General features: G+C 49.9%; 1 protein-coding gene across 1 annotated transcript in view; it reads left to right on the forward strand.

The window, feature by feature from the left end:
• The window catches only part of LTBP3 (latent transforming growth factor beta binding protein 3), a 31,005-nt gene extending 17,634 nt beyond the window's left edge, over positions 1–13,371 (forward strand). Inside the window, exons 12-28 of the mRNA XM_066610158.1 lie at positions 105–230; positions 1,222–1,347; positions 1,449–1,577; positions 2,560–2,679; positions 2,862–2,984; positions 4,524–4,646; positions 5,273–5,392; positions 5,996–6,124; positions 6,271–6,432; positions 8,525–8,608; positions 10,019–10,147; positions 10,587–10,724; positions 10,830–10,970; positions 11,080–11,241; positions 11,805–11,882; positions 12,502–12,633; positions 12,836–13,371. Coding sequence (XP_066466255.1) covers positions 105–230; positions 1,222–1,347; positions 1,449–1,577; positions 2,560–2,679; positions 2,862–2,984; positions 4,524–4,646; positions 5,273–5,392; positions 5,996–6,124; positions 6,271–6,432; positions 8,525–8,608; positions 10,019–10,147; positions 10,587–10,724; positions 10,830–10,970; positions 11,080–11,241; positions 11,805–11,882; positions 12,502–12,633; positions 12,836–12,987 — 2,174 coding nt within the window. The 3' untranslated portion in view covers positions 12,988–13,371. The remainder of the gene's footprint in view (positions 1–104; positions 231–1,221; positions 1,348–1,448; positions 1,578–2,559; positions 2,680–2,861; positions 2,985–4,523; positions 4,647–5,272; positions 5,393–5,995; positions 6,125–6,270; positions 6,433–8,524; positions 8,609–10,018; positions 10,148–10,586; positions 10,725–10,829; positions 10,971–11,079; positions 11,242–11,804; positions 11,883–12,501; positions 12,634–12,835) is intronic.
• The last annotated feature ends 3,790 nt before the right edge of the window (positions 13,372–17,161 follow it).

Here is a 17,161-nt window from a genome sequence, read left to right on the forward strand (position 1 = left end):
CCCCAAGGCTGCTCAGGCATGCCTACAGGTTTGTTTCGGAAAGGTGTTGCCCTCCGGGGCCCCATGAGCCTGGGGTCTGCTAGGTTTGCTCTTTCTCTCCGCAGAGGTGGACAACTGCAAAGTGAACCGGGACTTCTGCGGCCATGGGGAATGCATCCCGGGGACTCTGGGATTTACCTGCCACTGTCACCAAGGCTACCGCCGCCACCCCCAGTACAAGCACTGTGTAGGCAAGTAGGGTTTTGCCTGGAATATGCAAACTTTCTTTCTCTAAGTGCAACAAACTTCCTGCATTGCACACACCTGTGGCTTATGTGAGTTTGCAGTGCATCTCAGGGCTAACAGAGAGGGTACTGAGTTACATTATTTGCACATTCTCTGTGGGTGGTTCACACAATGTCCTCTGTTGTCCATCAGTCCTTTCCTTATATTGGGGGTTATTCTTTAGCACATTATTTTTCAAACTGTGGGTTAGGACCTACTAGGTGGTCAATTTCTGGTGAATCCCCATTCATTTCAATCCCCATTCATTTCATTCATTTGAATGTGTATTTTATTTTTAATTTATTAAACTGGATGCTACTTTGGTACCACATGTGACTGTATTTTGGAAAATATTACAGATCTGTACTTTTAATAGACTACTATGTACTGTATATATTTTTTAAAAATGATAGTCAATGGGGCTTCCTCCCAGGTAAATGTGGATAGGAGATCCTTTCTTTAAGCGGATCAGCAACTGCTTGGGTTAGGAGGCTTCTTCTTTATTTTAAATAAATTTTTAAACTTATTTACTAAATTAGTTTGATTTGATTTTGTTGTATGGGAGTGTTAAAAATTTTCCTGCTTGATGCTGTCTCTTCCAGACAGGACATCACTTCCAGGTTAATGACATCACTTCTGGTGGGTCCCAACCAAAATTGTCATTTTAAAAACTGGTCCCAGTACTAAAAAATTTGAGAACCACAAATATACAGCATATTTGCTAAGGGGTTGATCAGGAAATCAGGACTTGCTCTGTTGAGTTTTGCAGTTCAGGGCACCACCAGTGCTCTCAATACTTCCTCAAGCACATACCAACTGTCCCCTGACCCACATGGTTAGAGAAATGTGGTGGAGGGAATAGCTGCCAGATGGCTAGTGGGGCCTTGGAGCAGTTGCTTTTGTGCTGAGCGAGAAGCTGCGGCTCCCCTTCTGATTTGCTCCAACCTCCCCTCCCAGATGTGAACGAGTGCGAGACCGACCCTTGTGGGAAGGGGGTATGCATGAACACTGGAGGGTCCTACAACTGTCATTGCATCCGGGGCTACCAGCTGAAGGTTGTGAAGGGCATGAGATCCTGCATGGGTGAGACATGAACGGGGATTGGGATTGTAAGAGGTGCTGTGGAGGGTGGGGTGGGGTTCTGTCCCCCCTGCCATTCATTGCTTTTCCCTCCCCCATCCCAGATATTGATGAATGTGCCAAGCCCAACGTCTGCGGGGATGGTGGCTCCTGTATCAACTTTCCCGGGCACTACAAGTGCGAGTGTCACCTGGGGTACCAGCTGAAAGCTTCCCACCAGCCCTTCTGTGAAGGTACAGAGCAGGGGATGGTGTGGGGAGGGAACGGGGCATAGCTCTGAACACTTGTTCAGAGTCGAGGCATAGTTTCTGAGCCAGGACGCAGTCCTGGAATGAGGTCATCCCGGCAAGAGCACCTCTAGGCGTATGCAGAGTGCTTTCCCTTGCTGCCATGGGGCTGCAGCCAGTCTCTGTACGTAACTTGAATCTGCAGGAAGAGGGTTCCAAATGTGGGGTATTAGTGGTATGCATTTTAATGCTAATGCAGCCCCTTATAGATGAAAGCAATCCTTGGATAGTGCCCCTGTTTTGATTTTTTTTCAATAGAAAAACATGCTTTTTATCAGGAAGTTGACTCTCTCCTGCAAAAATGGTTGGCAACCTTCAGTCTCAAAAGACTATGGTATAAGCCTACAGCACCCGGTATTCCCAGGCGGTCTCCCATCCAAGTACTAACCAGGCCGGACCCTGCTTAGCTTCAGATGAGATCAGATGAGATCAGGCATGTGCAGGAAGAGAATGGTATAATAGCCTTTGGCAGCCTAACCTGCACTACCTCCTTTTGACCACAAGGCAGCAGCACTTCAATATTGCCATAGACTTCTGTGTAGAAAAAGAATACAGGGGGGCCCTGCTTTGAGTTTTTCTTTTGAAAAACTGCTAGTTATCAAGAAGCCGTGTCCCTCTTCCAGAATCCGGCCATCTCAAGCATCGAAATGGGTGTCTGCCTTTGCTCTCCTTTACAGTATGTTGAACATAAGGGCAGGAAATGGTCTCTGCTTGATTGTTAGGTACTGATATTTGCTTTGTAAGAGTACGAGACTGCCTGCAAACAGCCTTGTGTGACTTGGAAGTCTGCATCCTGGATGAGCTTAGTAGCTCAGTGAAACTGCTGCAGGCTGCACTGCTTAGGTTTACCATGCTCTGAAATGACTTGTTCTCTTGTGGGTGGGTATTCTTCCCCCCTCCTTGTTTGCTTCAACCTGCCCCTTCCCAGATATTGATGAGTGCCTTGATCCCGGGTCCTGCCCAGATGGAAGGTGTGAGAACAGACCCGGCAGCTACAAATGCATCCCCTGCCAGCCAGGCTTCCGGGGCCAGAATGGCATCTGTTATGGTAAGATGTCAGGCATCCCATCTTGTGGTGATGGGGGGGGGGTATTTAGGATGATCTCACAAGTGTCCCTCTTATCTTGCAGTGGAATTTTTTGAGAGACTTCCAACCCTGTCCAGCTCCAGCCCTCCACTGGTGCTTTGGGGCACAGCAACTGGGATCTCACTTGAGTCTTCTCTCTGCAGATGTGGACGAGTGCTCCAAGGACGCTGTCTGCAAACACGGGCGCTGTGAGAACGTCCCCGGTTCCTTCCGCTGCTCCTGTGGGGATGGATTTGCGCCGGCGCCTGATTTCCGCAGCTGCTCTGGTAATTGCCGCCCCCTTAGCTCCGTCTGGTGGGAGGAGACTCCTGCAGCTTAGAATCTGTGGCCCCACAGCAGCACAACCAATTGCAAGAAGGAGCCTGCAGAGGAGCAGCAGAAGTCGGCCTACAAAGAGTCACTGAAGTCTTGGCTCTAAACTAAATTATGATCTAACCACTGAACATCACTCTCTTCAAGCAGAATAGATCAGGAATTCTCTGTTCACTCTGATGTATGGCAGGTCAGTGCCCGAGGCCCTCTTTTCAATTCATGGCTCAGCAATGATCTTGGTCCCAGAGCATGTACTGAAGCCACCTTACTTATGCTAAACTGAGCAAGAGACCAGCTTCTCCCTGTGCAGCGGCAAGCTGGGCTGTGAATGTAATCCAGTATCTGAATGGTAAGCCCTCCAAACAGCAATCTGTCTTTTCATTCTGCATAAAGCACCATGCAGTGCATAGCTGTTGGCAACCTTCAGTCTCAAAAGACTCTGGTATCGCGCTCTAAATGGTGGTTCTGGAACAGCTTCTAGTGTGGCTGAAAAGGCCGATTCGGGAGTGACAATCCCTTCCACACCGGGAGCAAGTGCAGTCTGTCCCTGGTCTGTCTCCCTGGCTATGGGCCTTCCTTCTTTGCTTCTTTGCCTCAGACTGCTGGCCAAGTGTCTCTTCAAACTGGGAAAGGCCATGCTGCACAGCCTGCCTCCAAGCGGGCCGCTCAGAGGCCAGGGTTTCTCACTTGTTGAGGTCCACTCCTAAGGCCTTCAGATCCCTCTTGCAGATGTCCTTGTATCGCAGCTGTGGTCTACCTGTAGGACGCTTTCCTTGCACGAGTTCTCCATAGAGGAGATCCTTTGGAATCCGGCCATCATCCATTCTCACAACATGACCGAGCCAACGCAGGCGTCTCTGTTTCAGCAGTGCATACATGCTAGGGATTCCAGCTCGTTCCAGGACTGTGTTGTTTGGAACTTTGTGGATAGCATGAACTAAATAAATGAGTGCCTCTGAACATTCACAGAGTGCTTTTCTCTCAGGGCCTAATCCTATCCAATTTTCCAGCATCGATGCAGCCGCAATGCAGCTCTGAAGTTAAGGAAGCAGATGTTCCCCTTCCTTGAGGAGGCCTCCGTGATTCCCCCCTCCTCCGACCTGCAGGATGCAGCACGTGCCCCATTGGCATGGCTACATCAGCACTGGAATGTTGGACAGGATTGGGCCTCTAGTACCCTTGCACACCAGCTCTTGCATCCCAAATTAGAGAGATAGAAATAGGTATTAGTTACTCTTTCACACTACTCCTTCCAAGTGCAAAACTGGTATTGGTAGACCAGTCACATGCTAGGTGCTGTTCAGAACAAAGCACAGGCAAAATCTTGGCCTAGTAAGGGGTGAAAGACACAACAAAGATGGGCTGCTGATAGTTAACAGTATTTATTATTATTAATTAACAGAATTTATATACCGTTTTTCAATGGAAAGTTCACAAAGCAGTTTACAGAGAAAATCAAACAAACAGCTGATGTGCTTCTCCTGCCTCCTCAGACATCAACGAGTGCGAGAACTTGTCTCTCTGTGCCAACGGGATGTGCGTGAACACACTGGGATCATTCAAGTGCCAATGCCTGGTGGGTTATCAGGCGGTGAAGGACGGACCCCGCTGTGAAGGTGAGAGCAGTGATAGGGCAGGAAGATGGGATGGGGAATGTTCACCCCGTTGGTTTTGATGGAAGTAACTGACGGATATCAATTTGATTCCACTCTAGAGACCGCTTTTGAAATCCTTGCGTTCAGTTGTTGGGAAGGAAGAGAAGCTGTTGTGAATGGGTGCCTCTGAGCTTTTGCAGAGTGCCTCATGTGTGTCTCTGAGTATGTGCAGTGTATCTTTCCATATCCTGAGGAACTGAAGCCGTCATCCACCATATGTCAGAGACTTGGGGTCCCTACAGTATCTCTCATTTCAAAAATACAGTAGAAATGATTTAGAGTTGTTTGTTCAATGACAGAGTAAGAGACCCGACTGGGCTGGGAGGGCTGGATAAGTTTTACACCCTTGTGGGCAAGGTTCAAGATTGTTCAGACCTAGACTTGAGGGTTCAACACCATTTCTTAGCACTGGAATATGGAAAGTAGGAAAGGTGGGAGTGCCATCAAGCACGTACAGAGTGCCTTCTCCTTTGCTGCTAACTACAAAAAGCCACCACCCCTCACATCTGAGGAGCCCTGGCTCTCAGTCAACAACCAGCCTCTTGCTTTAAAATGGAACTACCTTTCCCCCTTCCTCTGCCCTCCAGATGTGAATGAGTGTGACTTCCCAGCTGCCTGTGTGGGGGGCGAGTGTGTGAACACTGTAGGCTCCTACCAGTGCCTGTGTCGGCCGGGCTACCAACTGGAGAGTGGCCGGAAGTGCCAAGGTGGGTAGCCCCTTCTTCAGTTCCACTTGGCATCAGCGTGGTGGCTTGCATGTTTGGGGGTGGGATCTGTGTGGGGATCTGGCTCAATTTCTGGCCCACAGAAGCTCTGCAAAGAAGCCCTCAGAACCGCAGTTTTCAATGTTTATCTTTCCGCAGCACACTGACAAAGAGGTCTTTACCTCTTGCGGTGTCACTGCCGGCTTCTGGGAGACTTGACCAAGTTCTGCGGCTCTGTTTCTGGGGCAACTATAGTGTCAAATTGTCCATCCCCCTTCCTCTGCTGGCTCCACCAGACAATTCAATACTACAGCCCTAGAAACAGAGCCACAGAACCCAGATTAGTTTTTCAGTGATTGTCAATCGCTGTGCTCCAAACTCTGTGCGGCATACCAATGTGTCACACCAGTTGAAAATCGCTGCCCTTGAGACTATTTCCCTGGAGTTGGAAGCCCCCTTGAATGAAAGCCCAGTTCCCAAATAAGTGGGTGCCCTTCCCCATACTGTTAAGAACACCCCAGCAGACAGGCGTTCACAGACCTCTGTCAAGAAGCATTCGTGCCCATTGCACAAACCAATTTTGCACTATGGCATTGCCCTCCCCAGATGTCGACGAGTGTGCCAAGGACCCCGACCTCTGCCAGCCTCATGGGGCATGCGAGAACATAGACGGCTCATTCGTATGTGTCTGTGATGATGGTTTCACTCCTTCCGAGGACCGACAGAGCTGCGAGGGTGAGTGTGCCTCGGGGGGGGGGGAATGAGGGAGGATTTTTCCCTCTCCCAAAGTGGCCCCAGACATGGTGGGTGAAGGGCTGGCCAGCCCAAGAAGGGGGAGCTTGTTGGTGGCAGGGGGTAGTAACTCCTCTTCCTACCCCCAGAGCTGCCCCACAACAAGAAGGAGTGCTACCTGAATTTCGACGACTCTGTCTTCTGCGACAGTGTCCTTGCGACCAACATTACCCGCCAGGAGTGCTGCTGCTCCCTTGGCGCAGGCTGGGGGGACCACTGTGAAATTTACCCTTGTCCTGTTCTCAATTCGGGTAAGTTTGGTGGGATGGCCATAGATGGGGGGGGGGGCAGGATAGCTTCACGGCAAGAAGATCAGTGATTGGCTACCATTATCTACTGGACCTTGAAGACAGTTGTCCCCCAGTTTCCGAGGCTTGGCAGGCCCTTCTCTGTGGTGGGCCCCAAAGTGTGGAACTCCTGACTCCAGAGATGGTGCCTTTGTCTTGCCTCCTTTTCAAGAGCCAACAAACCAGCAAGCCTGTTGCTTTTATCTTTCAGGACTGAGAATGGGTGAGTGTTTCTTTTTCTGCAGCATTGGCAATAAATCCATTTTACTTTTTAAATCTTTGTTTATCTTTGTTGTTCATGCACGTGAACTGCCTTGAACTTTTGGAACAGAGGAACATTTGTTCTCTTAAACAAAACATAGAAAATCTGACAGTGTGTGGCTCAAAATAGGGCCGCTCATTTGCAAGGCTGACTGAGGCCAGCACCTCAGGCAGGGGACTCCGGCCACCCACTTCCACGTACCTGCCTCTGCTGTACCCCCTCTGTATGTGAAGAGGAAGAGGGGAATGGAGTGAAAGAGGAAGTGTGGAGGACAGGAGAGTGCTGGGCTGTAGTGTCCTAGCCCAGGAGCAGTGATGTATGAGGTCATTTGGCATCCTGGGCTCATGAATTTTAATAATAATAATAATGGCCAGAGAAGAAGAACAGGACTTGCATATAATAGGTTTCACATATGTAGTGAGACTTAGAGGTCATAACCAAAACAAAACAGGGAAGAACTGCCCATCAAGATAATATGCAGTGGTCTTGTGGTCTGTCATATCTACAAAAGCAGTTTTGTTGTAATATAGAAGAAAGGCAAAGCATACATAAATTTATGAAGAATGCATTTGGTTTGCTGGATTCTTGCAACAAGCTGTTTATTCCCAGTGTAATCCACTTTTTTGATACAGTGTACACCTTTTGTTGAGAGATTCCCAGCGTGATCCACTTTTTGTTACATAAGGCAGTTGTGTTTCCTTTTCTGGTTTTTTTTTGCTACAACGTTTGACAGAATAGAGATATTTCAGCGTGGTTTGTTTTGTTGCATTCTGCATGAAATTACACATTGATTGAGATATAACATGATGGTATTATTTGAAAATACAAAGATTTTACAAATTGGGTGATGGCCTCTGTCAACTTGGCACCCAGGGCCCATGGCGCCCCCCCCCCCACAACCCCATTTGCACATCATTGCCCAGGAGAATGTGTCTTACACATTGACCCAGAGACAAGGATTCTGTGGCTATGTATTTCCTCCTTGCAAGAAAACAAACTACAGGCCAGGCTGCCAAAAGGGCTTTTGTATTGCATCTGCTTAGAATACAGTGAAAAAGAGCAAGGGCAGGCAAGCATCTAGAGATGGTTGAGGGGGCCAGATATTGGAAGAGGCAGCAGGCTTCCTGATAAAGAGCACGTTTTCCTAAAGCAGGCTGATCTGCGGGGGTTCTTATCACATGTAGGGAATCTATGGGAATATCTCTGTGCTGCCCTCTTGTGGACCAAAAAAGTAACTGAGGGCCAGGCTGCCAGGAAGGCTTTTGTATGGTGTCTATGTCAAATATAAATAGTCAAGTATTGTATTGGCAACCTTCAGTCTCGAAAGACTCTGGTATCGCGCTCTGAAAGGTGGTTCTGGAACAGCGTCTTGTGTGGCTGAAAAGGCCAATCCGGGAGTGACAATCCCTTCCACACCGGGAGCAAGTGCAGTCTGTCCCTGGTCTGTCTCCCTGGCTACGCGCCTTCCTTCTTTGCATCTTTGCCTCAGACTGTTGGCCAAGTGTCTCTTCAAACTGGGAAAGGCCATGCTGCACAGCCTGCCTCCAAGCGGGCCACTCAGAGGCCAGGGTTTCCCACTTGTTGAGGTCCATTCCTAAGGCCTTCAGATCCCTCTTGCAGATGTCTATGTCAAATATAAATAGTCAAGTAGAGCATAAGGAAGACATAATACTGTCCACCATTGTGCTTAGAGCGTGAGAAGGAAATTGCAAAGAGTGGGAGGTGGGTTTCCTGGTCTGGATGGCCTCCCCAGCGTTGATGCCTTTCTCCATTCTCTCCTCCGTTTCCCTCCAGCTGAGTTTCACACTCTCTGCCCTGATGGCAAAGGCTTCATTCTGGATGACACTGTCCTCAACTACGGCATCCCAGCGCATCGTGGTAAGTTTTCTGATACTTGGTTGTCCACTGTCCAGGGGAAGGTGGCTCGTTTGTGTTGGCTTTGGGTGGCCCACGGAAGAAGGAGATTCCTGAGACCTCTGAATGCACCTCCAAAGCAAGTCCCCTGGATGGAACAACCCTTGCTGCACTACCGCCTAACAAGGCAGCACTATCGCCAGCTTAGAGATAAAGGTCCCTCTGGGCGCATGCAGACAGCTTGTCCTTCAAGCCCATGTAGGTGCAACAAGCCCCTACGCATCTGGGATTGGGTGTCTGGCTGGGGCCTTTCAGGAACACAGGGTTGCTTGGCCAGTGGTGTAGCTAAAGGGGGTGCAAAGCATTGTTTTGCAGGGAGCCTCACCGCAGCGTGCAAGCGGCCCCGTCCCTTTGGAACCAGGTGTATGCTTCTGTTTTACTCCCACTACCTGGAATGGCTCTGAAGGGTCGGGGGAGCAGCCCTTGCATGCTGTGGTGAGGCTCCCTGCAAAACTTAGTGCTTTGCACCCCCCCTCTCTACCATAGTCTTTTGAGACTGAAGGTTGCGAACAACTAGGTACACCACTGTGCCTGGCTAGATTGTTCAGAGGATATTCCCTCCAACCCCGAGCAACCAGAAACTCCCCAACCAGGCATACTGATAGTAGCCATCTCCTGGTTGTCCCTAGCAATTTGGCTTTTTTTCCCTTTTAGATTGTGAGCTCTCTGGGGCAGAGGGCTATTTACTCATTCCTTTTGCTATAAACCAGTCTGAGAACTTCCTTGTTGACAAGTGGTACATGAATATCAATTAACTAATAATATTACTATTGACAGCCATTTTTGAGGACTCAGTTATACGTTATGTTAAATGTGAAATTGGCTCCAACCTGCCTACATCCTGGTAAATCACTACGGGCCCAATGCTATCCAACTTTCCAGTGCCGGTGCAGCCGCAATGCAGCCTTGAAGAAAGGGAACAAATGCTCCCTTACCTGGAGGAGGCCTCTGTGATTGCACCCTCACTGCAGGATGCAGTGCATGCCCTATTAGCATGGCTGCACTGGTGCTGGAAAATTGGATAGGATTTGGCTCTACTTTGGCTGGTGAGGACGGGGTATCCTGTAACACATAAGGGGCAGGGAAGGGGCTTTACCTCTATGTCCTCACCAAGGTCCATGTGCAAATCTCTTCCTTTTTGCTGTGTTGTGGCTGGTTTTCAAAGGAAAAATTAACCTAATGAAAGCCAGTGATTGATTTAACATAACCCATTAGCTAGTGGCATCTCCCCATCCTGTGGCAGGGAGTTCCACAAGGGAATTATTTGTTGTAGAAACCATGCATCAGAGTGCTCTTGCTCCTGCTGTATGTGTGTGTGAATGGGAAAGAGAAATTTCTCTTAAGTAACAGCCCCTCCTCTTCCTTTTATCACAGACATAGATGAATGTGCCCTTTTTGGGGAGGAGATCTGCAAGGAAGGAAAATGTGTCAACACCCAGCCTGGCTATGAATGTTACTGCAAGCAGGGCTTCTACTATGACGCCAACCTCTTGGAGTGTGTCGGTAGGAAACAGGACTGATGAGGACAGGGACGTGCATGTTTCTTTAAGAGGAAGAGGAAGCAAGGAGGAGAGAGTGGTGAACTAGAGTGGCGGGAGATGCCTGCCTCCTCTACACTTTCTCTTATGCTCCATCCTCCTCAGGGAGCCAGATTGGATCCAAATGGTTTCTGCAACTCACGACCTGCATGCTGCGCATGTGTCCCTGGAAGCATGCATGAGAATGCTCAAGCAGCAGCACCTTGGCATTAAATTAACTATATCAGTGCTAAGGTTAACAATTGCTCAGGGGCCACATTCAGTACCCAGGGCAAGAAGCAAACACACAGCAACCTGATGTCAGGGTTGCTCTTAACTAGCAGTGTGCCCCCCCCCCAAGCTGCAGGAGTGTGCAAATATGAATGTGGCAGGATTCGAATTTGCTCCCCTCTTTCCCCCCCCAGATGTGGATGAGTGTTTGGACGAGTCGAACTGTGTGAATGGGCGCTGTGAGAACACCCGCGGGGGCTTCCACTGCTCCTGCCCGGCCTCTACCTCCTACGATGCCAGCCAGAAGAAGTGTGTGGCGCTCCGAGAAATTGGTGAGTCCAGGTGCCCCTCCCTGGGACTTGTTCTCCTACCTTCCTCTGAACTGCTGGGTTGAAGGAGAGGGCCTTATCTGAACCGCCTGCTCCTCTCACCACCAGATGTGGACGAGTGCCAGGATTCCGGTGTGTGCAAATTGGGGCGTTGCACCAACACGGTGGGCTCCTTCTTGTGCGAGTGCCACCCTCCCTTGACATTGGATCCTAGTGGCAAGGAGTGCCAGGTCCCCGAGACACAGGCTGGTAAGCCCTTGGCCCCTGCAGAATGGGGCATGGCGCATCCCAAGGGAAATGGGGCCTGGATCCATGCCTGAGCATCGGCAAACCTCTAACTTGTCCCTCCCTCTCCCAGACAGGGTGACCGACCGTCGCGACATCTGCTGGCAGCTCCGAGGGGAGGACGGGATGTGCTCCTCGCCATTCAATGGTCACCAGCTGAGCTACGAAGATTGCTGCTGTAACTATGGGAAAGGCTGGGGCTCCCAGTGCCATCCCTGTCCCCCGCGTGGGCCAGGTAACCCTGTGCGTTGAGGAAAGGAGGCTGGGAGAGGGTGGCTGACGGGGGGAGGGGAGGAACTGTGTTTTTACTGCACTATTCTTGCCATTGAGCATGTGCAAAGTGCATTTCTCTGTCTTTACCACTGGGAATTCAAGGCAATCGTCGTTTTGTTTTTTTTAAGCCAGCATTAACTAAGGAAGGGTCATAGAAACCATTTGCACTGTCCCTCGGCTCAAACCTAGATCTCATCCTAAAGATGAATGTTCCTGAGCATATGCAAAGCAAAGGGATTAATTGATAACCAGCTCTTTTCTGAACTGGAACTTGGCCCCTGGACAGTTAGTGTCAGTCAAGGTGAGGAGGCCACAGAGCATATACCGAGTGCTTTTCCCCTCCCCCTCAAAAAGTCCTGCACACCCGGGATTAGGAAGAACGGTTCCCGGGATGGGTTGAGTCCTGGCACCTGTATAGAGGTGAAGAACTCTTCACCTGCAGCCACAAGGGTGGCTTGCCTGTGGCGGACCAGGAGCAAAGAGGATAAAGGTGATGAAGGCTGCACATTTGTGTGTCTCCCCCAGGCCTGAACTGCCAGTCCAATCCAAGTGAGAGCAACTCCTTCTGGGACTTCAGTGCCCTCTATGGCAAACTGCACAAAGGTGAGTGAGTGGGGCAGGAAAGATGGAAGGGGCTCAGTGGAAGAGTTTAGGCTTTGCATGCAAAGTGTCTTGGGTTCGGATTCTGACAGCTGTGCCCATTAGGCTTGGAGAAGAGGGCTTGCCAGCTTCGCCTGTTCCTTCCCTGTGACAGAAGGAGTACTGTGGGCAAAAGTGGCACTTGGCAAACCTTAATTCCCCCAAAACTTGGGGAAAATTGAAGGACAGGAGGGAGATGATGGAGTCTCTTGCACCCAGTGCTCCTCTATAATTGTGCCATTCCAGCCATTTAACTCCTAACCAGTCTTGTTTCCCATTAATAATAACAATTATGTATAATAAAATATTTCCATTCTGTGGAATAACTGGAGGAAAAAACTGGTTTAGAGGAGACAAAGTGATGGTGGAGGGCAGTGTCTGCAAGGGAGAATTGGCGGGTGTCAGGGACGTCCCTCTCACCTTCTGTTTCTCCTTTGCAAATACTCTGACACACAGTGCCTGTATAAGGGAAACCTGAGCTGGGGAGCCGCACCTTGGCCGCACCTGTCTCTCCATCTCATTGGCTAGGAGCTCTGTGCCTCTGGTCCCACTGCGATGCTCCTACTGTCTTTTCTTGCCATAGACATTGACAGCTCGGAAGAGGATTCTGACGAATGCCGGTGTGCCAATGGCCACTGTGTCCGCACCCAGCAGGGCTTGATCTGTGAATGCCCCCTGGGCTTCCAGCTGGATGCCACCCACACCCGTTGCCTGGGTAAGACATGGAGACCATGTTCTTGGTCAAACCAAGTGGGTGTTGTGGCCTCTCTATGGCTTTGCACATGTAGACATGCAGCACTCTCAGGGGTTGAGTGTGTTTCCTCAGGAGATGCTGGATTGTTCCCAGAGGATGCAGTCGGGGGGGGGGGAGCCCAGTTAGTTATTGGGGAGTCTCTATTACTTCCTCTTTCTTTCAGATATTGATGAGTGCCGGGAGCTGAACCAGAGAGGGCTTCTGTGCAAGACAGAACGCTGTGTCAACACCAGCGGCTCTTACCGTTGCACATGCAAATCGGGCTACGTGCGTTCCCGAACCCATGGAATCTGCATTCCCCAGCGCCAGCGGTAGCCTGGGGCACCCACCACGAGAGGGGGAGAGGCGAGGCCAACCTCCTCGCCCTATGCTGGCCACAGTGGTCCTCCTTTGGCCATGCACTGTTGGAAACTGGACACTGGGTTAGATGGGACCAATGGTCTGATCCAGCAAGGCGGCTCTTCCGTTCTTAAGGACTCTCTTTGTACCGGCTACGATGAAGGGGCATTGACATTGTTATAGATTCCCTACCTGTCTCTCCACCCCTCTCCCCCGTTTCTATTCCCTAACCCACCGGATATTTATCGTTAGGGTTAAAACCAGCATTTGATTTGCACTTGTTTCTGTAGGATCCAGAAATTAAAACTTTTTTTGTACATAATAGATGTTGGCAGGGGGAATAAACCCAAAGTTAATCAGTTACTTAAAAAAAAAGAAGGAAATTCCCATTAATGTTTTTGTGTGTGTCTGATTTTATTGACCCCAAGGGAAAAGGGGATTAGGGACAATCTGCAGAACAAAAAGGAACTTGTTTTTGGTGTGGGGGAAGAGCTGGACCAGCCTTGGGCAGCAAATTGGCAGCTGCAATTCAGTGGCGTCTTCTGCATCATCTGGTACGGGAGGCCAGTGTGTTACCCCTATGATGGACCTCTTCCCATGCAGTGGGTGGGGCAATGCCTTGGACGGTGGGCAGGGTGATATACCTGCCCCCCCTGCTGACTTTTGGCTGTAACTTTTGATGGAATAGAGATATTTCAACGCGGTTCATTTAATAGCATTCTGCATGAAATGAGACATTGATATATTACGTGAGGGTGTTATTCGAAAATACCAAGATTTTAAAAAGTTTGTCCAGTAGTGCTGTCAGCCCCCCTGTCCATGTCACCCAGTGCAGCCCGGAGCTTCCCAGCAGTGCATCTGCTCCAATGGGAAGTTTTCAGACAAGTAGGCCAGACTGAGCCCTCCTCTACCTGGTCCCTGGATTTGAAAAGGCAAGTGCAGAGGAGAGGAGTGTGGTGGGCTAGAGTGACAAAAAGGAAGTGTGGAAGAAAAGAGTGTGGTGGACCAGAGTGCCTCCCACAGTATTTCCTCTTCTGCTTAGTTCTCCTTCCTGTTCAAATCTAAGGGAGAAGGAGGAATAAGTGGCAGACGTGCTGCCATTTAAGGATAGTATTTTGTGTGCCACCTCATGGGCCAATTCTGAGAGGAACCCAAGACCCCTGTGGAGTGATTTAATAGAGAACTGTCGTATGTTGCAATGCTACGAAAGGGCAATACCATGTGTGTGTGTGTTTTTGTAGTACTTTCTGAGTTTCCAAAGCACTTCACCTATATGATCTTGAGTATTATTATTCCCATGATGTGGTTGGGGAATATTGACAGGCCAATCCTACTGTTATGCAGGATCGAAAGAGACCACTGACACCAAGCTAAGTTTTAAGGCTTTTTATTAGGAGGAATGGAACCTGAACCAAACAAATCAAAATGGCCTTGTTCCAAATTCCCTGAGGACCTCAGGCAGGCTTGTGGCAGCAGGACTTGAGGCAAAGGCTGGACGGTTGTTCCCTGGTTCTCAGAGGCTCTCCTCAGCTCCTTTCTGCAGCTTGGTCTCTCCCAGCTCACTCCTTGCAGCACCTCTTCCCTGGAGGTCTCTCTTCCTCTATAGAGCTCACTCTCCAAGGCTATTCACAGCAGCTCTTCCCTGGTGGCCTCTGAGCTCTCTGTGCTGGTGCAGCCCCTTTTATAGCCTCAGTGGCTCTGCACACAGCAGCCTCTACCTTTCCTCCAGGGGTACTGCAGCCTTCTCTCCTGCAGCAGTTTTCCATTTGGTCCTCCAACTCTCAAGGGCTTGTTACAAGGTACTCAGAAAGTGAGCCTATTGGCTCAGACAAGATTTCAAAACTATTGGCTCAGACAAACTCATGTCTATTGGCTCATGAAAGGCACAGGCTGCGATCCTCTCAGGCCAACTTACAGCAGTCAACTGAGCCCAAGTTCTGCACATATCACTACCTAACCACTGCCCTGTGGTTGCAGAGGTGCTGGCACTGCATCTGCCATAGGCAAATGGAAGTTTAATCTGTGGAACTCCTTGCCCTAAGAAGTGGTGATGGTGTCTGGCCTCAATGCCTTTTAAAGGGAGTTGGACAGATTTTTGGAGGGTAAAGGTCATCGCAGGTTACAGGCCAGGCTGTCTCTGAATGCCAGGGAGGGCACCAGGATACAGGTATCTTGTCTTGTGTGGTCCCAGAGGCATCTGGTGGGCCACTGTGAGATACAGGAAGTTGGACTAGATGGGCCTCTGGCCTGATCCAGCAAGATTCTTTTTATGTTCTTATGAACACTGTATCCTATGCTAACCCTGCTTAGCTAAAACATAGAGTGCAGGCACAGCCAGCATTGGCCAAAAAGCCAGCCAGCTCACCAACAAGAGCTGCGCCAGCATAGCATCTGGACTGCACATCCCTAGCAGCTATTTCCAGGCAACTAACAACAGCGCAACCCTTTCCCCTCAAATGAGGCGGCTGGTTAGAAGGAGCTTGAAAGGGAAGGTAAAAAGAGTCCAACCTCTCCAGAGTGCATGGAGGCTGCTTAAAACAACAGTAATAGCAAAGGAAGAAGGGCTCCAATAAGTCCAGGAGGTGCCCGCATGGCTAACCAGCCAAGTTAGAGAGGCCGTAAAGGGCATGGAAGCCCTTCCGTAAACTGAAGTCTTGCCCTAACGAGGAGAATAAAAAAGAACATTGTGATTGTGAGGAGCTCCAGAAGGATCTCTCTAGACTGGCAGAATGGGCAGCAAAATAGCAGATGCGCTTCAATGTCAGTAAGTGTAAAGTCATGCACATTGGGGCAAAAAAATCAAAACTTCACGTATAGGCTAATGGGTTCTGAGCTGTCTGTGACAGATCAGGAGAGAGATTTTGGGGTGGTGGTGGACAGGTCGATGAAAGTGTCGACCAATGTGCGGCGGCAGTGGAGAAGGCCAATTCTATGCTTGGGATCATTAGGAAAGGTATTGAGAACAAAACGGCTAATATTATAATGCTGTTGTACAAATCGATGGTAAGGCCACACCTGGAGTATTGCGTCCAGTTCTGGTCGCCGCATCTCAAAAAGGACATGGTGGAAATGGAAAAGGTGCAAAAGAGAGTGACTAAGATGATTACTGGGCTGGGGCATCTTCCTTATGAGGAAAGGCTACAGCGTTTGGGCCTCTTCAGCCTAGAAAAGAGGCGCCTGAGGGGGGACATGATTGAGACATACAAAATTATGCAGGGGATGGACAGATTGGATAGGGAGATGCTCTTTACACTCTTACATAACACCAGAACCAGGGGACATCCACTAAAATTGCGTGTTGGGAGAGTTAGAACAGAGAAAAGAAAATATTTCTTTACTCAGCGTGTGGTTGGTCTGTGGAACTCCTTGCCACAGGATGTGGTGATGGCGTCTAGCCTGGACGCCTTTAAAAGGGGATTGGACAAGTTTCTGGAGGAAAAATCCATTACGGGGTACAAGCCATGATGTGTATGCGCAACCTCCTGATTTTAGAAATGGGTTATGTCAGAATGCCAGATGCAAGGGAGGGCACCAGGATGCAGGTCTCTTGTTATCTGGTGTGCTCCCTGGGCATTTGGTGGGCCGCTGTGAGATACAGGAAGCTGGACTAGATGGGCCTATGGCCTGATCCAATGGGGCTGTTCTTATGAGGAGTGCAACAGCCCAGGCCCAGGGGCAGTGCAGTGCAGCACTCAGGAACACGCCTTCTCTGGGCACATATATGTACGAAAACAGCACAGCACAGAGGAACCAGGTGCCCCATTGGTCCACAGAGGCACTCTGTGCGCCGGCTGCATGCTGCAGAGAAGTTGGCAGCATAGTGTGGCCACACCTCACAGGTGCTAATGCCTGCGCACAGCCCAACACAATACTGGCTGTATTGGAGTAACCATGGTGTGACCGTGGCCACCCCCATGCCCTGGGAGGGATGGGAAAAGGGGGATGGGGACAGAGGCCAGGCAAAGCATTGTGAGATTTCATCTGCCAGCCCCTTGCACACAGGCCCAGGGACACAGTTGTTGGGCTCAAGCCCTATTAGCAGAGCAGCTACATGGATGGCCATGGCCACCACCCTGGGCAGTGTCCCCAGGGGGCTCTTTGGCCACAAGATGCTGGAGGCTGTTGGTCCTCAGATTCAAAAAAAAAAGAG

This window comes from Tiliqua scincoides, chromosome 15 (assembly GCF_035046505.1).
Source record: "Tiliqua scincoides isolate rTilSci1 chromosome 15, rTilSci1.hap2, whole genome shotgun sequence".
In the NCBI taxonomy this organism is placed as follows: Eukaryota; Metazoa; Chordata; class Lepidosauria; order Squamata; family Scincidae; genus Tiliqua; species Tiliqua scincoides.